General features: G+C 42.3%; 3 protein-coding genes across 9 annotated transcripts; 1 reads left to right on the top strand and 2 right to left on the bottom strand.

The window, feature by feature from the left end:
• The first annotated feature begins 805 nt into the window (after nt 1-805).
• Nucleotides 806-2076, top strand: svbp (small vasohibin binding protein). Its single transcript, XM_088390402.1, has 3 exons — nt 806-935; nt 1164-1289; nt 1368-2076. Exons 2-3 carry the CDS (start codon nt 1176-1178, stop codon nt 1452-1454), a joined length of 201 nt encoding a protein of 66 aa, XP_088246528.1. The 5' UTR covers nt 806-935; nt 1164-1175; the 3' UTR covers nt 1455-2076.
• A 1-nt stretch (nt 2077) lies between these two features.
• On the bottom strand, nt 2078-4272 carry fbxo2 (F-box protein 2). 6 transcript variants are annotated; one of them, XM_088390399.1, is made up of 7 exons: nt 3909-4272; nt 3574-3673; nt 3423-3484; nt 3155-3281; nt 2906-2998; nt 2700-2838; nt 2078-2623 (listed from the first exon to the last, which is right to left on the bottom strand). In XM_088390399.1, the coding sequence occupies exons 3-7, from the start codon at nt 3457-3459 to the stop codon at nt 2489-2491; spliced, it is 531 nt and encodes a 176-aa protein (XP_088246525.1). In that variant the 5' UTR covers nt 3460-3484; nt 3574-3673; nt 3909-4272; the 3' UTR covers nt 2078-2488. The 6 variants fall into 6 exon arrangements, with proteins under 6 accessions (XP_088246525.1, XP_088246523.1, XP_088246522.1 ...); XM_088390397.1 differs by having other exon boundaries at nt 3543-3633; XM_088390396.1 differs by having other exon boundaries at nt 3574-3633.
• A 226-nt stretch (nt 4273-4498) lies between these two features.
• LOC148391188 (integrin alpha-5-like) lies at nt 4499-20303 on the bottom strand. 2 transcript variants are annotated; one of them, XM_088390383.1, is made up of 30 exons: nt 19923-20303; nt 18360-18484; nt 17256-17356; nt 17017-17131; nt 16861-16922; nt 16674-16719; nt 16417-16542; nt 16205-16249; nt 15947-15990; nt 15780-15836; nt 14413-14465; nt 13944-14152; nt 13462-13653; nt 13345-13390; nt 13141-13254; nt 12622-12677; nt 12213-12370; nt 11056-11193; nt 9147-9214; nt 7684-7834; nt 7383-7475; nt 7230-7309; nt 7079-7159; nt 6902-7007; nt 6667-6825; nt 6466-6570; nt 5982-6095; nt 5655-5756; nt 5461-5583; nt 4499-5382 (listed from the first exon to the last, which is right to left on the bottom strand). In XM_088390383.1, exons 1-30 carry the CDS (start codon nt 20123-20125, stop codon nt 5299-5301), a joined length of 3156 nt encoding a protein of 1051 aa, XP_088246509.1. In that variant the 5' UTR covers nt 20126-20303; the 3' UTR covers nt 4499-5298. The 2 variants fall into 2 exon arrangements, with proteins under 2 accessions (XP_088246509.1, XP_088246510.1); XM_088390384.1 differs by lacking the exons at nt 18360-18484; nt 19923-20303 and having other exon boundaries at nt 16417-16462.
• Between the last annotated feature and the right edge of the window lie 1225 nt (nt 20304-21528).

Raw genomic sequence — 21528 nt, 5'->3', positions numbered from 1 at the left:
TGTGATACAGCATTGCCAGAGAGCACATATGCACACGTTCAAACTTCAACAACAAAAGAATGTCAGTTCTGGGGAGAAAAACAATAGTTGATCTTTGCTCTATAATGACTGTTTTTATTTCTGAAGTGCTAATTATGCTGTGGACCACTGTGGCTGCATAGTGTGAAACCCACTCAATACTCCAGCGATATGATGCACGCAATAAAAATACCGCAAGTGTACTTTATGTGAGCATGATGTGGAGCGCCTGTGAGGAATAAAACCATCAGCACTTCAATCGTGAAATTTAAGGAAGGACACGACAGCTTGGTCAAACCCGTGAAATACATATCTTTAAAAAAAAAAATGTGTTTGACAAATGCAACTTGCAACAACTAAATACAAAAAGAAATGTATTTGACAAATGCAAATTGCAACAACTAAATACAATCTTGAAAATCACATATTGCATATTTGAATACAGAGAAAAATACTCTAGTGTTAAATGTGATATTCATGTCAGCTGCAGGTTCAAATGACGCCACAAGACTTACTTCTGTGTTAGTGTTAAATTCATGTCAACTGCAGGTTCAAATGACGTCACAAGACTGACCTCTGTATGGACTGTTATGCGATCCTGACATCTTGTGGTCAAATATAGGAGAACATTACATCGAAGGGGATTCGGATAATTTATGAGAAAAAAATATATTATCTAAGTTGTGTTTTAAAAGTTTAGCCTTTGTTTTTGTATCTTAGTTTTTCCTTTGACGAGGAATCAGCCGTGTAATAAAATCGACAGTGTATTGTTTTAGTCAATCAATACGCGGAACCTTTGAGTAGCGCTCAAACTAGACGGTCTTATTTATTTGCAACACCCGCGTAACAGCTGTCTTACTTCCCATTGCTCGGCTCCGATCCGGCGTCACTCTTTGGAATCGTTTGAGTACATCTGTGTACGTTTGCAATTTTCTCACCTCATACATTTGTCTATCAATGTTTCTCAGTCAGATGTGTCCTGCAAATATTTTTTTGTTGCATTGCATTAGCAAATGAACGCTAGGTAGCTAACAGATCAATGTTATCAAGCTGCAAGCTCTAAATTCCTTGTGCACAATTGTGTTCAAGTTTTCATTGTTTGCCTTAACATACCAAATAACATCCTTTCGTTCTTGTTTGAGCAGAAAACAATCGCAATGGAGCCTGCTTGCCGTAAAGACAAGCCAAAGTTGAACTCGACGCCTACCAGAGGAGACCGATCAAAACAGAAATCTGCACAGCAGGAACTCAAGCAGCGTCAGAGGGCAGAGGTGACCACATCAGTGGATTCATTTTTTGAGTCCCGTCCTAAATCATTATTAACAGTCTACTATCTCACCCATCTTCAGATTTACGCCTTGAATAAGGTGATGACTGCACTCGAGCATCAGCAATTTGAGACCTTTTGTAAACAGATGCAGCAACAAGGAGAATGAAGATGCGACCACCGCTTTCTGCATCTGGGTTTTCCCTCGAACAAAATGAGTCATGGTGACTCCATCCTGAGCACTTACAAATATGTGTATGCTGCACAATGAAGGACCTAAAGTTATACAGTGTGAAGTTTTAAATGACTGAATCAAGTGATCGTGCTTCTGAATTTGTCGTCTTGAAATTGCCGTGGAGTATTTCTATTCAAAGCGTTACAATGCGTATCGAGAACAGTTGGAATATTTTGTAGCCAGACATCAAATGTGTCATGAATTGGTTACGGTGCTCTTGTATGCTCAGTCCCGTCATTAATTTGTTGCGGTATTGTTTTAAAGACATGCTCTACACCACATCCAGTATGTTCACTCGGAAGGTAGCTTGCTTCACGATTTTTAGAAATTAAAAAAAAAAAAAGCAAGTTGAACCTTTGTTACCCTTGTTCGGTTCTTTTAACTTGGTGCCTCAAGACATTTTTTTTGTGAATTACGATTGTCTTTACTGGAGACAACTGATTTTGAATCACCATGGAAACAATTATGCAAAGGCTATGCCCGCTGACCTGTACCCAAGTTACTTTTGTACTAAGCATTTTTATTTTGTTGAATAAAAATTCAATTCACAAACCAAGTTTGCTTTCTGCAGTTTTAATTGAATGAATATGTTCTCAAGTGAGTCCACACAATATTCTGCACTTGATCTTATTAGATGAGTGTAAATACCCGCAAAAGCCACCAATGTTTTCAAAACCAAGAGCACAGTCTTGGTTCTCATGTGGTCCTTGGGGGCTACCTGCACCATCTTGATGACCCCTCTTGTACATTACATAAGGCAGTGAGTACAGGGGTAAAAAAATATCAGCACATTTTCTCCAGGAATTAATCAAAGTTTCCACTAACATACAAGCACTGTATCTCTACCACTTCAAAAACGGGAAAGTTTCCCCGTCACCAAGCGTGCAACATGCATGATGTTCCGTACTGTTGCCAACATGGTCATCTTAAAAGCATTGCACAGACGAATACATTTCCCCCCGCCTTGCCTACACCTGAAGAGTAACAGAGCTCCCAGTAACCCTCACTCCATACCAGCCTTCCCAGTACTTTGTGTCATGGCCTCCATGTTCAAAGGAGATGAAACGTAGACCGGGACCATACTCGGAAAAGGTGTGGCTGACCTGGAGACGAGACAGTTGCAGTACGTCAAATGCAAAGAGTCTCATGTCCTGGTTGGTATGGCGTCAGTTTGTTCACCTGCTTCCATGAGCAGTCGTCAGCTTCCGGGTCCAGAGTCACAGGTTCGGGCGTGAACTCCTGCATGACCACACGATTCTCATCCAGCAGACACACCGTTATCTGGTAGGTGCAGCCACAGTCCTGCCTCCCACAGTACCTGCAGGATGAGCACAATATTATTTAGCGGCTGAGTGAGGCCACCTGCTTTTTTTTTTTCCCCTCACCAGTCTTCAACTGATACGACAGGTTGGGCGTCCAGCTGCTCGCAAGTGAAACCCTGCTCCAATAAGTCAATGACTTGTCTCTTCAGACACAGCCTAGGAGCCCAAAAAGATTGTTTGACATGGATGATGTTTGCTGGCGCTCACCTGGATTGAAACTCAGCGGAGACTTTTTCTTTCTGCTGCATTCCGATTGTGGTCTGCTTCTAAATGTGATTTTCGAGCACACATTTATATTTGGTTGAGACTCACTCAAAGGAGGTTGCAAAGTATTTCGTGACAGCAGCATCACTGAAGTCATAGCCGCAGTCTCCCGGCATGTCCTGCACCATCCACTCGCTACCGCCGTTCTCTGTCAGCTCCCAGAAATCCAGTTGCTCTGGGAGGGAAACACTAAACTCCTCACTTTGACAATATTCTCTCATTAAATCCATTGTTTTCATTGATCTAATGCCCATGAGATGCTTTGTTTATTTTCCACATTCTCCAAATCTCCACTTTGTAGCAAAAGACAACTTACCTTCACCTCTGGGATTCTTGATCAAATTAGTGGTCATGATTACAATGCACTAACCACAGCGTCTGGACAGAATAAAAAGCCCTTTAGAATATGTCTTCACAATTTCATCTCATTACCTACTGGTTAGCATTTTGATGCGAAGCACTAATACCCGGTCTGCTGACTCACTGCACAAAACATGGAGCCAATGCAAAGCCAGCCTCATTCCGTGCTGAATAGAGAGCATCACAGAGGATCAGTCAGTCATCGGGCTAACAGAAGCGATAGATATCAGTCAGCAGAAAAAACAGCGTGGGTGAGTCATAGTGGACATGGATTTGTTTTGACAACAACATATCCTCCTTTTGGCTTGTTGTTGACAAAAGTATTTCCTTCACTCAAAATAAGAAGCTGAGTCATCCACACAGTTATCTGCATGCACAGAATTAAGCGTGCGTACATTCTGGAAATTTTCTGTCTTGACATGTACAAGACCAGGTTACTTACGGCTCAAAAGGATAAGTCAGGCGTTGCGTCTACTTCTCAGGACACTTGAGCTCCTCTGCAGTGAAGCGTCCTTGTGCCAGCTGGGCTTTTATTGGAACGACAAAAGGTGGGGAGGGAGCATGCATGCAGTGGATCTCAGCAGAAACACACAATCAGCAGAAACATAGAGCTACACTTCAACAACCGATGTGTCACGGATCGGATGGAGCAGGGCGACCAAATGCAGCTTGGACCTAGGTTTATTGGAGAAAACAAAAACAGACACGGCAAACTGACAAGACTTAATAAAATAACTAGAGACATGACACAAAGACATTACGACAACAGGACCCAAAATGACAACAACGCACAATGACCCGACAGGCGTGAGGGGCAGACAGGACTTATATACACGACAGGTAACAAGAGGCAAGTGAGAATAATCAAACTAATCATGGGCACACAGGAGGGGAGGGGCGAGCACACAGACAGAAACCATGACAACAAATTGGAACGGCTGAGGACGAGACGTGACACAATGGGGAAAGAAAATATGAGACTATAAATAATTACATATAAGTAAATATTATAATGTTCTATGTTACATTAGGAAGGGTAAACAAAACCAGGCTTTATTCTGAGTCAAGATATAAACACCACACATTACAATATACACCTCCCAATATGGGAGAGAAACATTTTCAAGTTCAACATTGCAGTTTGTTCAGGATTGTCCTGCAGGCGGTAGGTACAGTACAATCGACTTACACCATGGCATAAATAACAACAGTATGACTACTATGAAAAGTGACATCAAGAAATACCAAACTGAAAGTTCAGTTGCAAGATGGACCGGATCGATCTAGAGATAAAAAATAGCCGAGCATTCGCTGCTTTTGTTTCCTGGGCTGAAAATGACCTTTAAAGGACCAGTGTGTATCATTTGCCTCTTGTATCAGACATTTACAGTAGCCGGATTGACGAAATTATTAATGCAAGTTAAATATTGATGTAAGAATTTTTTTTCTCTAAGCTCATTCAGTACTTGAGTGCTGTTTGATTTTGAAGACTCTGGTGTATCGAGAGTCTCCATCTATCGATCTATAGAGGGAGCTGAAGTACCTCGAACCTCTGGACTGGGACACAAATTGTTAACAGTCATACCAAAGAGTTTAACCAACATATAGCCTTGAAACACTATGATCTAAAAAAAAAAATGTTCCACAGCAACGCACCATGAACCGCAGATCCTCCTCATCTCGGTGATTCATATTTTAGTGCAGCATTATGCACAGTCCAGTGATCCAACACCTTTCGATGTCCGCCAACATTTCCTGCTCATCATTAGAATGTCTCATTAATAATTTAGCATTGTGATAATATTTCATATTTTAGTTGTGTTGTCTCAGATTTAGGCTTCTGATGATGCCTGCGGTCTGAGCTGGGCCTTCTCCATGGTGGTGCCGTACGGATCGGACCTTTTGAAGAAGCCCATCTGAAGGGATAAATAATGACAACAAACTTGTTTAGTTTGAAACAAAACATAAACAATATTCCCAAACGGCTTCGTTACCTTGTACAGCAGGTATATGAGCAGTGAGAGTAGAAGCAGGCCAGCGAGAACAGCGAGGATGATGATCCACACTGGAACGTAGAACAGGCCGTCCGCTTTGTTCCACAGCACGGACGTCACCACCTGAACACCAGAAAGCCGTAATCCCGTTCCGTCAAGTCAACACAATAGAATCGGACAATCTCACAATTTACCTTTTTAGATCCCGACTGTTTGGATTTTGGAGCAATGGAATAGGGCATCTTATCGACGGTGAACTGTACCGAACACTCCAAAATAAACTGCTTGTTGGCCCTCTGACAAAAGCAGAGAAAACACATATGAAACACCTAGAGTGAGCCTTTTTTACACTTTTTGTAAATAACTCTCAGTCCAGAAAGTTAAACTGATTTAAAAAGGCAAAAAGCGTGTTTAGGTAACGTCTGAACTGCCCACTAGAGGACAGTATAGTTAATCTTTGGGTTTTCCCCTTTAAATCGCTCCAATGAAGGAATATCATGAGGTTAAAATTAGAGACTCACCTCGAGGAAAGTCTCCACCCAAAGTCTGGAGTGAACTCTCAAGATAACGCTAGCTCCTCTCTCCAGCCGCCCAATGTGACACTCGAGCCGCCAGCACTCCACAGTCGAGCATGTCTGCGATGCGAATAGTTAACACAGGCCATGTGGCATTCAACAATGCGTGTTTCTTTCGTTGCGTAATTGAATGAAGATGGGCAGTCTAAAAAAGACGTCGGCTGTGCAACAAGCAGTCCAGTAAACCACAAAGATAATTTAACTTCCTCTCATAAACACAGCAGACACCAGCCCATGTGGACCAGGGCTCATTATATTCCCATTTCCTGTGTTAATTGCAATCATGTCAGACGAATTAAAATACTTTGCAAGCACAGAATCGTTTTGCCCGTCTTCCTTCTGGCAGTGGGGGCTCAGAAGACCCTCAGAAAACCCACGAACCACACCAGGAAAGAAAGTCCAGGTTGCAAATAATAGCGTTTTGAATTACCAAGTTTCCTTGTCCAGGCATGGGACCTTTGACCTCTCTCTTCTGGATTTGATGCTCCATGCTGGAGTCCAGAGATGAGGGACTACTTGAAGATGGAGACTGAAGCTGAGTGCAGAAATATATTTTTTTAAAAAGGCATTTGCAGTCACACCAAAGGATACTGATATATAGGGAATATATTTTGGTCTGGCCATTTGTCACCTTGAGTTTGAGTGCATTCAGGGCGTGTTTTGAGGAGCAGCTGAGTGGCCCCTCGGTGAGCACCTTAACAGGGTAGAGCAGGTGGTGACTGTGAGACCTCAGAGGACATCTCACCTCCAATGTGGATTGACTGACAACACCGGGGCCGTTGTTGACCAACTGAGAAGAAGAAAGTCATTATCAACTAACCTGTGGTGGGCGAGGGGGAGGTTCTGCCCCCCCAAAATATGCCTACCTCATAGACCTGTTGAAGCTCAGGGCCGACGTCCTGCTCGTCTGTCAGACTCTGACTGACGCTCCAATTGGGGAGTGGGAGGAAGACTTTGTCTGGCCGGGAAACTCTGAAACGGATAATATAAAAGTTCAGTAGAGACATGAAAAAATGATACACAATGCACCATGAAGATCTCACCCCTGCAGAATGACATGAGCCAGCGCAGCTACCTCCAACTCCAACACAACTACTTCACTCTCTGAGTTGTTTGCATTTTTACTGCACACAAAGAAAAGAAGATCAACAAATTGTAGATATTCAACTGGCTGGTTACGAAAGGGGGTCCTACCTTTTTAATTGGAGCTCAAATTGTACAGTGTTCTGAGTGTCTGTGAGTCTGGGAACAGTGAAACGGAGACCTGCCCAAAACTACCAAAGACAAGATTAATTGAAGGATGGAAGGACACATGGTGAAAAAAATAAAATATATGCTAGTTCTTACACTAGTGCCAGCTTTCATGGGGTTTCCCAGATCGCATTTGAGGAAGCGGGTTTCATTTTCAGCCTCATAGCTGCATGTTAGCTGAGTTAGACTCTGGAAAACAAACAAAACAAACTGAATGGCACATAGAAAAAGAAAGGGAAGTTATATGAACTGATGAAATGCAAAATGTAATGTAATGCGTATATAAAATATTTAGGTGAAAGAGGATAAAAAGATAATAATAATACAATCAATCAATCATATATATATATATTCATATTCCCAATTTGACGTTTGTCAAGCCGGTTGTCTTTCTCACCACGTTGTTGCGCGTTATCCCACTGTAGTCGGCCTCTTTGGGAAGCCGGACGTAAAGCTCCGCCTCGTACGCTCCGCCTTCTCCCTCGTTTCTGGCATTGAAGGTGAGACTCAGGGAGTTTTCGTCACCCAGGTAAACTTCTTTTCTGTCGCTGGGTGATGAGAACACATCCAAATCATTGCGGCTGCATTCAACGCTCTTTAAAAACCGAGACGGCTTGTCAATTAACATTTGTAGGTTTTCCATCATGTTGCTAAAAGCAAGTGCGGAATTTTTAATCTCAATGATAAACTCTGATAAATTGATTCATTTTTAGAGATAGTGACAGCGCCCAATAACTCCTCTCGTGCTGTTCTTTTGAAGCTACTCAGCACTATGACCCCGAGTAAGGATTGTAAAATGGAATGAAAAGCAGCGTTAGAAAGTCTTCACAATTGTTCTTTGTGAGGAGCGGTCCCCGGAGACCACTTATATGCATAACTGTCCATGACCAACTGGGAAAATGACCCACGTCTGATCACAGCCATTTGTCTCAGGAAACTCACTCCAACTTCTTCTGCAGAGTAAAACACACTTTTCAAATTTGGGATAAATCCCACAGCACGTTCCAACACCCCCCCCCCCCCTCCCATTTGTGTTTCTATTGAGTCACCAAGCCAGAAAAAAGTCCAGTTGAGGCTCATAAAAACAAAATCGGGGTTCCTCTTTGATGTCACATTTCCTCCAACCCTTCCCCCCCTCTCTGCCTGAACACAAGCGGCCCCTTTGCAAGGTAAGCCCACCAGCTGAATTGAATTAAGCAATGCAAAGGAAGTCACACTGCACCATCGCGCCACACCGATGCTGAGAACGGGCAAATGTCTGCACCGTGTGCATCGTGCAAGTTTTGCTGAATGTGTTTTCTTGGCCATTCAGCCATGTTTGAATGATTACTCTCTGCAGTGGACCATGACTTGGTTTACATCAAATTGTATTTATGTAGCAGGGGGAGGGGTTTGTGCAAAGGAAGCAAAGATTCAAACCCTGAACCTCAGAAAGCTTGTGGATCTATTCAAAGTAACAATTATAAAATTCAATCAACTGAAGTGATTTTAGCTCCTGGATTTGGAGATTGAGGTTGCTTCATGATGACTAAATGAATCCCTAAGTAACTGGTAGGAGGGAAACTAATAACAAAGAAATGTTGTTTGCAATTTGTTTCATTGTCCTCAAGTTGTCAAAACATAATTGAAACAAGATGGCTGAGAAAGGACAATGATTGTCTCTGTTTGATCTCCGTAAGCTATTCTGTTTTTTGTGTCTTGTATTGATTCAATTTCTGTGATATTTCCATGGCAACCAGTAAAACAAGCACATGTGCAGCAGCTATCTGAGGGACAGTGTGGATCTGTTCTGCAGAAGGAATTGGGACACATTAAGTTTGTTGAACCAGTTCAAGTAGGAAAAAGGTGACTTCCTCTCACCCATAAACAGCCAACTTCAGGTCAGGGACGCAGATGTTGTCGTCTCCACAATCCAGTTGGATCTGAGCCTTGGAGAGCAAAGGGGTGGGGGGGGTCAGAAAAGATATACATACAAAAAAGCTTTTAAGAAAATGGATCTTTAGTATCTTTTATTTCCTCCACACTATCAGCTAAATAGCAACCAAATTCTAAGAAGCTGGTAGGAGGCGTTTGGCTTTCATGTTGGCACCGGGACACTTACATGGAAAATAGAGGAAGAGAAACAATGTGAGCAAGGCTAAGCAGAATGATTGCAATCAAACCAATGATTACATTTTGGAAGGAGATATTCAGATTTCACGGAGTTGAGAGGATTAATTGTTTTAAGATCTGACAAGACAAACGCCTTGGCAAAATATAAGCTAATATGAATATGGTCTCATTTCAACATGCCTTATTCTTTATTTTCCTGTTGTTCTGCCAACACTTCGTCTTCTGTGCCGGACTCTACTGTTGTTGTTACCCTCTTCTCTCAAACATATGGGAGATATTAGATTCCAAAAGAATGCTGCAGAGGCCAAAGAATCAGCCTGGCAATAGTTAAAATTGTCTCGGGGAAGATTTACTTTTAAGTCTCTGCTTGTATTTGCACTCAAGGATATTGGCCATTTAACACCACACTCTGCAAATACTTATCGTCGTCTCCTTTGTAATCATTCCTTGTTCACCTCTTTAAACTTGAGGCAAGCCATGTTTACAGCCGACTCAGCAGAATCTTGTTTAATATCACATCTGTGACGCAATGAGAAAGTTTCGTGGTTAACCTGGCTGACGTCTAAGTCAAGTCCCTACTTGGTGACAATGTGAATGTGTGAATAGATGGATGGATGCATACAGGGCGGTAGTCTAGGAACAACACCGGCATTCCGAAAACATCTGTGTATGTGTCCTGGGGAGCATGACTTCATATGTGACTGTTTCAACATGGCTTAACAATGTTGAGTCACTCCCAGATTGCATTGCTGTCAAATGAGAATAGACAAAGAAAGGCAAATAAATACCTGGTTGTCATCATTTTCATCCTTAATAGGCCTTGAGGCTGTGTCAAAGTTTCTTTTTTTTTTTGCTACACGTGGGATGGTACTATGTGTTAGCGCCTCTGTTACGAACATGAGAGCAGCAATGGTTTGCGTTCTTCTGATCATCGATAAACAGATCAGAAAGCTGCCTTTCTTTTTTGAGGCAAGAGATGCGAGAATAAAACCAGATGACTGCCTGCGTTTCCTTGAAGGCTCCCAGGCCCAATCATAAAGAAACAAGCCGTTCACACATGGACGTCACATGCACAGATCACCTCATATCACATATATGACATGCGCTCATGGAGGAAAGCACCGGTGACATGTACGAGCAAACCGCAGCCAGATGTCTGAAAACAGAGCGCCACCCCACCCAAACACAACTGTCAGTTCTCCATGTGTGTTTTTGTCCGACCAAAGCTCACCAGTCCCTCCGTAAACCGTCATCATATGCGTGTTGGGGGAAAAATACGACTAGAGTCCAGTAATCAGTTCCTGTCTTATTGGGGTTGACCCTAAACCTCTAAGCAGATGGGGTTCAGATCTACAAAGGGGGCCCGTAACCTCTGTGTGTGCAATTTCAAATTTGTATCATACTAATTGCAAACAGTGGGAGATGAGCTTTACTTTTGGCATGCCATCTGGTACAAGCTCTCGTTATTTTAAGTGGGACTTATTTTAAAGACTTGGATTATATAACGCAAGGTGTGGAGCTATTTAGCAGGTCCAGTTGTGTTGAGATAGTTGGTGTGGTTATGCAATCGGTAGACGACAATTTATACACATATCTCTACGTCGCTACACAATTTACTATCCAGTGAACATTGTGAAAGTGAAGATATTGTACAGACCTTCTGCTCTATTCGTTGTTCGGTCTCATCATTCAAGATAGGTCTGAGGCCATATTGGTCAACTGGGGCTTGTGGATCCAGGCTGAAGGACAGGCTGATGAAAATGGGGGAGAGTTTATCCCGAAATTCTTCTTCTGCCTGAAAGTAGAAGAGATGCACTGGTGTGAGGAACGGAGGAGAAGAAAGCAGTAAGTCAATAACGACGACCTTTATCTGTGTTGTTTTTAGAAAATATTCCGTTCCTCCATCTGCAAGAATGTCACTAAAAACAGAATACAAAAGAAGAAAGATGGATGTTGAGTGACAATAGAGGGGACGGTTGCCAGCTCTAGGTCAAACCATCTCTTATTCTGTCAAAAAGCAAAAGACTGCGCTTGAGTGTTTTTGTCGCTCGTGCCGTTTGATCAGACCACCACTGAGTGATGAGATGATTGGTACTGTAGCCTTTTCAGCCCAGTCTCCGCTAATAAGTGCCTCCAAAAACAACACTTCAAACAAACTTCAGAACCTCCCTATTGGGAAATGACTTTAACCTTTGTCCTGGAGCAGAAAGGTAGTGCAGGTGCACTCTGAAAGACAATTCCAGATTAATTGGAGCAAATTAGACCTAGGACAGATCAGTTCATGCAGATCCATGTATTCTTTGAGTCCTTCTAATGAAGAAGGCTTCTCAATTAGTAAATTCAGACAGGAGACAAAGGACAGTGAAATTTGATGCAATCCAAAAAGGATTGTTTGGCATTGGTAGAGGTCTGCACTCTGCTGAGTACAAAATCCATTTTGTCAGTTTGTTCACCGTCAGTCTTGTTCCGGATCTGCACAGGTCCATCAATCCCACATTTCTTGGAGTTTCACCAACAACAACAACATCAGTCAAGACTGTTTGTTGAACTTTGCATGCAGTCACCAAACGCCTATTTCAGGTTATTGTTTCACAACATTGTTTCATAGCAGACCTTTGACCCTGCGGTTGAATGTTATTTTATTCAAGGTGGTTGGAATGAATACACTGGGACATTTCCGAGATGAAGTCTTTCTTTTTCCCACGCTGCAAATGTTGACTTGAAAAACCTCAGTTCATCAATACAATTCCTGACAATTCTTAAAGAATGATCATAAAGCAGGTTAAAGGTGTCAAAAAACAAAATCTGACTGACCCGTAGATAGATCCTGGTGTCATGGCACATGCGATTCCCCTTGGTGAGATTGAAAGTCTTCACCAAAGTAGGCTGCTGACTCTCCAGAAACAGAGTCCTCCTGACAGATTCCTTCTGGTCCTGCTTCATACTGTCCAATTGAATTTCCACCAGGAAGCCTAAAAGTGTGCACATATGCAAATGATACATGACAATTTTAATTTTTGTCATGTTCTGCTCCTTTGAATCACATGCAGTCCAGATGAGAACACGGACAATACACGCCGGCAACAAACCCGTTTCTCCCCTTTGTTTACACAATTTTTGTTAGCAGCCAATTGGACCACAGTTCAGTCCGGTGCATACAAAGAAAGCAAGGAAGTGTAATGGGGACCATGTGTGTGCTGGCGTGTGCGTGCATGTGCTTTACCTAAATGCGATGGGAGGTGCTTCCCATCAGCCAGCATGCAGAAACTGACGCTGACACTGAAAGTTGAACAAAAAGAGAATCACAAACTTGATGATGTGCGTAGATTTTTTTTCAAACACCGGGAAAATAAACAAAACTTGCTTTAATCCGTCTATTTGAAATGCTTCCCAGTCCAAAAATACTGCAATTTGCTTAATAAGACATAAACATGACTTTTTCCCGCTTCTTTCCTCTGTTTGGTTTCAGAACGCTGCACTTCTGCATTTCTAGTTAAGAACAACTTGGACAGGAAAGCGGCAAATGTGAAGTCATTTGACATTCTCATGAGGGGAAACTTGAAAGCACTCAAATAGAACTGTGATAGGTGTTATATAACAATGGTCATAGTTTCCATGTTTGCTTGTTTTCCGTTTTCTATTTAAACATTTGAGCTTTTTTTGTCAATGAAGTAACTGTATGAAAAACATTATCACGTGCCGTTACTGAATTAGCCGCATGTCAAGGTTTGGGTGGTCATACCAAGACACGGAAGCGGTTCCACTTCTTGTGGTAAGTTCACAAAGCTTCTCTTCTTGGTTGAACATTGTGGGCTGCACCGTGAGAGATGCGCTCGCAGTCACTATTGGGCGAGACCTGAGTGAAGACACAGAGTACCATGAATAACTAAAGTGCAAATTGTTTTTTGCTATTATGTATCCATCATGCATTGTCCTTTCAACACACCTGTACACCACAGATTTGTCAGCCCCAAAAGCTCCAACAATAAGGTCTGCGAGAAAGAAAATTCAAGTGTGTTATCAAAGAGTGGAAGACTATTTCCCTGAGAGCGGAATGCGGTACCGGGGTAGCCATTCAGATCCAGATCCGTGTTTCCTCGTAGCGCAAAACCAAAGTTGGCTGGGAAGGAGTTGGAAGCCCAGGTGCCTGAGAGAGTCTGAGTGGGCGTGTCCTTCAATCCCTTTGGGTAACCGTTGTAAATAAGAACCAGTCCCTGTTGGTCTTCTCCTCCGTAAGGACAGCCGATGGCCACATCTGATTGCAAAGACAATTTGCAGAGGAGCTTCCAGTAAGGCTCAGAATGCACGAAATGCGGTAGAACCCAATCCTAATGTCTCAAACAGTTACAGAGTTGTGATCGTTTGATGTGTGTAGTATAATTTATGGGACTTCCTGTGATGTCACTGGAACAAGCTGTGTAAAGGTCTTCTAAAAGCAGCATCCAAATTATTGCATGAGTCATAAGCTTAGAGCTGACATGAAAACTCCTGAATCATAATCCAGTGGCAATTTCTACAGAACTCCATCAGATTGAACGCTCATACCATTAAATCCATCCTGGTTGAGGTCACCCAAAGGCGCCAATGAAGTGCCAAAGCGACCGAATGGCTGCTGGCCGAGTAGATGGTGCAGGCCGGGCTCCAGCTGCAAAGGTCCCTTCTGCAGGTAGACGTAAACTTTGCCAAGCTCCTCCAGCCGCCCGTTGGACCCTCGACGCATGAACATTGGCGCGCCCACCACGAGGTCATCTAGTCTGGGGAACAAGTCAGAATCAGATGCACAACTGTATGCATCGTTTAAATCTGGTTGGTGATCTCGACATAAGGCTCATGTAGAACGTGACAAAAAGCAGAAGCCAGCGTGGGAAACTTTGATATGCTTGACCTTGGTTATAATGACAAAATGCTTCACTTTTATTTCTTAATCCCATCTTAAATTTCCCTTCCTTCCCTCATTTCCCCTCTTTTTTCCCCATGTTTCCATCATCCGTACACAGTCGCAGCGTGAGCTCACCCGTCATTGTTGATATCGGTGGCTGCCACTGCATAGCCAAAGTAGGAGCCCATCTGGAACGCATTAAAAACAAAACTCAGTTAGTCTCTAATTACATCACTCTTTTTATTTTCTTTGCATGTTCTCTCTTTTGTGCCCTCCAACACCAACCCAAGTGGCTTCCCATTCTAAAATACCCCCCGGGGTGCCCATAGGAGCTCAATCTTTGAGCTTCTGTAAAAATGAGAAAAGGTTTGCAGCGTTCTGAGACTGAACTTACTTGAGTCTGCTCTTCTGTTTCAATTTCATACTACACATAATAAATAAGGGTCACATTACTTCGCTGTGTGATTCAACTCAGGGTGATTTGTCGCATGTCTCCACGCAAATGCGATTAGAGGCCCCAGTGAAGGAAAAGCCAAGATTGTCTTACTGTCACAACCATGCAGAGAAACTCATATGGGATCAATGAAATGAGGCAAAGGGCAAAGTTCAAATCTACCGAGACATCATACGAGCACAGGTTGCCGATTCATACTCGCTCTGTGAAATATGACCACTACTTCCTGACACAAATGTTGTCTGGATGTGTCCTCAAACTTTAGAATTTGATTATTATTATTATTATTAAGTTTTGTATGTCCTCTATGTAGTCATTGCAAAACAATGTGACTTATTTTTTTTTTAAAAATCAAGCCTTTTACAGCGTATTTATCTTATCAACCATCGAATGTTTCGCTGCAACCAAAAACCAAAATATTTCATCAGTACGAAACAGCAAAGCCGTTCAAATTCCACCGCTCTTAGTTCAAAGCTGGTCATAACAACGGACACAATCTGGGGTTTCATCGGCCAACGGGGGCTCCTGCCCGAGGTATTTTTACAGCTGACTTTAACAGTTGAGTCCAAGAGCCAACAGAGCAGAGAATTTACCCGCAGAGAGTCCATCATGTCATTCATTACAACAGTTTACTCAGCACCATTCACGCTGAGACCGATACTTCTTGACACCCGCTGCACACTGACCGCCCACATACGGAAAATACACACGCTTTAGTTTGGTCTCGTACAATGTGCAAACTAGTAACTGTATCCGTAAGAGAAATGTGACCCACTGCTGGATCTAGCAAATTGGCAGTCAACCAGTTAACGTGGGCGGCCCAAACGTGAGGCAAACAACAAGGTCATCAGGAATAACGAAGTGCAGGTAGGGAAAGACACACTCGTACAATGACAAGGTTGCTGTTGGTTAAACATGCTTATTTGTGCAAAAAATCCACCTCAGGAGGAGAACCGGTCATTGTTGGTTCCTGTAAGATCAGGCTGTGACCTGCAGGGCAAATTCCTAAACTATTATGACATGTAAAAGCCAACTTAATTGTACCTACTTGCTCTCCTGTCACGTTAAGCAGCGATTTCAGATCACTTCCGTTGAATATGGACACCTACGAGATAGTTATGGATTACAAATCATTGTTCGTGAAGCCTGAAAAATATGGGTGAAGGATTTATCATCATTCATCAATACAGCAATTTATTTATTTGCGCTCCTTACTAAACCATACAGCATGAGTCCTTTCGGAACTCCCGTGATGAAATCTGCAACAAAGACAGCGAGAAGCAAAACATTACAACGGAAGACTGAAACAATGTTTTGCACTTTTTCACGATCGTATTCCCGGTGTGTTTCAAAACTGCGAGAGACGTACTCATTCATGTGTGTGGAGACTAAGTGGTTTTAGAGCTGAGGGGGGTCAACAAACCCTACACCCATGTATGTTTGCAGACTCGACACTGTCAACATAACCCTCACCTTCCTCGGCATCCCCACTGAACTCACCACCAGCCACGGAATAACCTGCAGGGAGATGAGGCACAGTTGAAAAGCCTGAGTTATATATGTATATATGTATGTGTATATATATAATATATGTGTATATATATATATAGTATATGTTTACGGTAAGCCACCGCATTGGAATTTGTGAGATTGCTTGTGCAATGAATGCAATAATAATCCCTTACCCAAGTAACTGTCATCGTAGGTCCCCTGCACCTGTCCAGTTTGAATCTGCCCAGCAACCGACAATAAAAAATATGAAGGGAAGTAGGCCTTAACAATCTCGTCTGGCGTGGCTGATATCAGCTGACCTAGATTTTAGGGCAAAATAGGTTATCTGGCATTTCAATAACGAGTGAGTTGTTTGACGATTCACTGGCAATCGTGTATAATCGATTTAAAATGACTCTCTATAAAGAGATCCACATTGATGTGAGCTTACCTTGCCAGTAAAAGCTGCCTGGTCCACCAAGAACGACCCTTCCGTCCTGAAACATAGGATTTGGAGAGAAAGCAGTTCCTTCAAAAGTTATAATAAACTCTCGCAGCCCGTTATACACAGTTTAAGCTCCACTGGCTATTGCTGTCAAAACAATGTCTTCTGGGTTAATAAGAAATATTGGTCTTACCTTGGTGAAGTCAGCACTAAATCCTCCTTGACAATAGCCCTGTCCGGCAGGTCCATGACGTTCTGCAATGAAAACCCCCAAAAAAATAGAAAAAATTTTTTTTCGGTTTTCAGATTATTGTCCTAATATTGTTCCTCTCAGTTTGATAATCATCACCTGTTCGACAGGGGGCATACTCCACAAATGATTTGAGGCTGTCCACAGAGAGGTAACAAGTTCCTGTCATATCAGCGAAGTGTTCCGTCCTCCAATAATACCGGGGAGCGCAAGCCTGAAAGGCACAGATGTAAAAATAACAACTTTGCACTTTGTGAGTGTTTGAAGTAAAGATCAGTTTTGAAAATTTGAAAGTCTTCATGTATTAAAGTAGACCTGCTGCCGAGGACGGTTCGTACCAGAATATTGTTGCCTTGGGAACGCACAGTGGCTCCAAACCACTGATGGGACTTGAACTCAACTTGAGTGTTCTCATCATTTATATAAAAATTCTGATCACCTAAACAGAAAAAAAATCATTCAGTCACAAGCCAGAAGACCAGGAGGAAAAATGAGTGGTGTCACGTTTTATTTGAGTTTGATGAAGTGTTTCCATGACTTCCACAAAACACAACAGCATTTAAAACTTTCAGCGGTGGGAGTAACACCAGCAGTTGTCATGTTGACATTTACGTTCTGAACCTGCTCTCACCCTTGTAATCGTTGCTCCTGTTTCTGGAGGAGCAGCCAACAGCAGCAGTATTACATCTGCTAATAATAGCGGCGATATTTCTGTCCCGCCGTCCATTTTCCATAGCACTTATCTTCATTAGGGTTGCAGATTTTCCCATCCAGATTACCAAATGCCATCAGAATTTTAGTTCATAAAATCTTAACCGAAATATTCCTGACCTTCTGGTCGCAGTGTCCTCACTATTTTTAAGTTCCATCCAACACTAAATTGTTTTAATGGAAAACCTCACATACTGTTTGACAGGAAATATTACACACATCCAATTTTACAGGAGTGTGTACATATAATAATAATAAGTGTGAGTCTGTGATCCTCAAATGTGGGCCCTTATCACTTCCTGCCATTCTGATGGTGGTGATTATCTTTCTAGGGGTGGGAGCAGTATAGATCCTCTGGGGTCCTTGTCCCAGTGGTGACTCTACTCTAATTGGAGCGCAACACTGGGCTTGAGTCCAATTTGAAATCACACTTCTGTGGGAACACTGCAAACATAATCCAGCCGTTATCAAAACACACCGGGGGGGATATCAAAGGCTGGTTTCAATCCCAAACAGAGCGACTGGATTAGGGGCTTCAAAAAAGACGGGAAGCCGTACTTCTGACCTCCGGGTCAAACAAGGGCAGCTCACTCAAAATGCTCTTTTGATAACATGGCTGGCTACACACAGCTGAGTTTACATGTACATTCGGTGACGCTGAGTCAATATTATCCTGTAAATACTTTGCTAAAATCAAAACGACAGTCAAGTTAATTTACCAGCCACTCTACCTTGCTTGTCAAAGTTGATCATGCTGCAGTTGGTTTGGTTCCAGGGGCACAGGAAGACAGCTCCTCCTTCAGTAATTTCAGGCTGGCTGGTGTTGGCCTTTGGAGCCCCGATCAGAATGCTTGCACTGCACAGCAGAGAGGAAGAAGCAAATTGTCTTGTGGCCAACGACTGATTCAGGAAGGAAAAAATCCCTCACATAAGGAAGAATCATTTCTATTATTTTGCCATTAGACGTGGCAGGTGATCAATCATGACTTGCTTTGGATTTTCTATGACCACATCATATTAATGAAAAAATCATGACCTCACTGTGTATCATGAAGAAGTAATATTAGTGCTGATATCTCCCATTGTGAACAATAACTCTGCGAGGATTCTATATGGCCAATTATAAAACAACAATGTGTATTGGTTGTGTACACCAAGATGGTCTACTCTAGTACAACACAAAACTACCTAAACAGTTTGCACGACCTCTTAAGCTCTTTAGCAGAATGAAGCAGCCTCTTCCTGTTGTCTTGTTTACCCACCAAACTCCAAGAATGGTTTGATTCACATTGGTGGATCACGAGCTAAATCATTCCATGTCAGCAAAACACTTCTAATTCAGCATTCTCCAAATTACCGGTAATCCACGCTCAGCCTTTTCTATCTCCGCATGATGTTAACTGGCTGGGTTCACAGAAGGAAAAAACAAAAAAAACAAATTGGACCACCTATCTACAAGCCCTCTGTGAATTATGCTGTATGCAAAGATAACAGGTAATAGCAAAGAATTTATAGCTTTGTGATCTTATCCAACGATGAAAATAAATCCCCTGCATGGGTCTCTGGGTTATCGTAAACAAAAATAAAAGTTTCCGGTCATCAGCTTCCTCCCGATGACATAACACAGCCGCTTAGTTTCTTGAATTCCAGGAACATCTGAGGCTCTTTAAGTCAGACAAGTTAACATGCACTCGCTGATGTTTATATGAATTGTGCTCAGACCTCAACCTCACAAAGGAAGCATTTGTCCATTACTTTAGAGACAAAATCCACAACTGGCCTGATACCAAATTACCTTTAAATGCAGTCATGCTCGTGTAAAAACTTAAAACGTGACATCGTCACTACTCATATGTACACCACATCTATGCCAAATTGCTGAGACCATACCCAAAGTATTAATAAAGAGTTATGTCATGATCCTGATGATGCATTAACTCATAAGAGTATTTTCACCTTTTTAAGGGCACTTTTCCTTTATCTCATTTACCCATTATTCTTCTCAAATTAAAATGTGGAAAAACATTTGTAAAGAGGTTAATGACTTGCTTTTGGGCCGACAACAGTACTCACAGACAGACGTGCATGTCTGTTTCCAATCACGCTGGACTGGAATCTGGAGTTGCGCGTGTGCGTGTGCGTCGGTGCGCGCGCGAGCAGAAAGGGCGCACGTGTGTGCACAAGAGGACACATTTACATTTAGTTGCTACTTGTAAATGATACGAAAAAAATTTAAACAACAAAAACAAATAAGTGTTTAATTTTTATCCAAGTGACAAAATATTGAAACTAACCTGGATGAGTTATTGCTGAAGAACTCCACGGAATAGCCAAAATAACTCCCCGGTGGCCCGGTAAAAACGACGCACTTCTCTGTGTCCAGATTAAAAGTCTCGCAAAATTGGGTCAGAATCACAAACATCGCAGATACTATCAGCAGGGCGATCGGACCTTTCCCCCTTGACCGCGTAAGTGGATGTCCAGAAAAGGTGTCCATCTCTCCTTTTGTGCGTCTCGTCTTTCATTGAGTAGCTGTAGCGCAAAACACATCATCCGTGCTGATCTCTTCGTAGGTCAGTTTGGCTCTGACCATAAATTAATGTCGAGGGTGCTTCTTGCCGCTCTATCAGACACCGTGCAATGATCCAGAGAGGGAATGGTGAAATGTGGAGAACAAGAAAGTCAAAGAGGGCAGGGCAACCTCATTTGGGGTGGAGCTTTTCAATGGTACCGGACTATATTTAATAAATCCAAGTTTTATACTTTTTTTTCTTTTCCCCCCTCATAAAGGCAAATGATTTCACAAAACATGCCTGTTTGACAATATTAAGCTTAATCAAGCAATATTGCCAAATCTGGCAAAGTAACTGTTTCCATTTTGCATATGCAAAAGTAATTTGATCATGTTTACAATATTGTAAACATGATCAAAATACTTTGGAATATGCTAAGTTACTGCAAAAGAAGTGACCATTCTGATGTTTGGATTTTTCCAAAAGTCATTGTTATTTACAGGGGTGTGTATGAAAAAACGATGACTTCAGTTTAGAGAGCTGGAAAAGCACAGCAACCACATACTTAAGGTCTTGGCAGAGACCTTGGTGAGTAAACCTGGAAAACCCAGAGGCATCCATCTATCTGCAGGTTTATCTCATCCTCTTGAAGCTCAAGGTGTAGTCTTGCTGATTGACAGGCGACGAGTGGTGTGTGCGTGCGTGCGTGTTGTGACTCATAGATTGCTTGCGAGGCATCACAACTTTCTAACAAAGAAAGTATTTCCGACATGAATATATACAACTAACTTGCTGAAACATGTACATCCATAAACTGTGTACGATTTATTTTGATGTATCATAATGAATCATTGGTAATAAAATTCCTCACACGCTAGCCTAGGGTACAAGTTCAGCATTTTTGAACTACACAGCTAGGACATAATCTTTGTTGACCTCTTCTGGCACAATTCTAAATTGCAGTATGGCTCAGAGTTTTCAGGAATAAATCATTCAAGCCCATGACAGTGACCTGATTTAAGATAACTGAAAAGGAAAATCACGGAGGAGTTGTTTGTCAATCGTGTTACTCAACACTCTCATTCGATTACATTTGCTAGAAATGCAATTTGCAACTTTGCCACAATAAATGAAAAGTTGAAATGTCATCAAAGTTGTGTGAGTGCAACTAATCTAGTAAACACTTTACAGCAATTATCATGACCGGAGCCGTTATCTCCGGAATTGGGTTGCGGTTGCAGGAGTGAAAATAACTTAACACAGATGTATCTGTCTGGCAATACAAACTCCTCCTGTGGGACCCCCCAAGCATTCCCCGGCCAGAGGAGTAACTTAATCCTCGCAGTGTGTCCCGATTCCAGAAGCCTTGCAGTTGGTATCGGGGCAC

The sequence above is a fragment of the Syngnathus floridae genome, chromosome 11 (genome assembly GCF_059516105.1).
Source record: "Syngnathus floridae isolate MCC-2025c chromosome 11, RoL_Sflo_1.0, whole genome shotgun sequence".
NCBI classification, from domain to species: domain Eukaryota; kingdom Metazoa; phylum Chordata; class Actinopteri; order Syngnathiformes; family Syngnathidae; genus Syngnathus; species Syngnathus floridae.
This window is presented reverse-complemented; position numbering and strand designations above follow the sequence as displayed.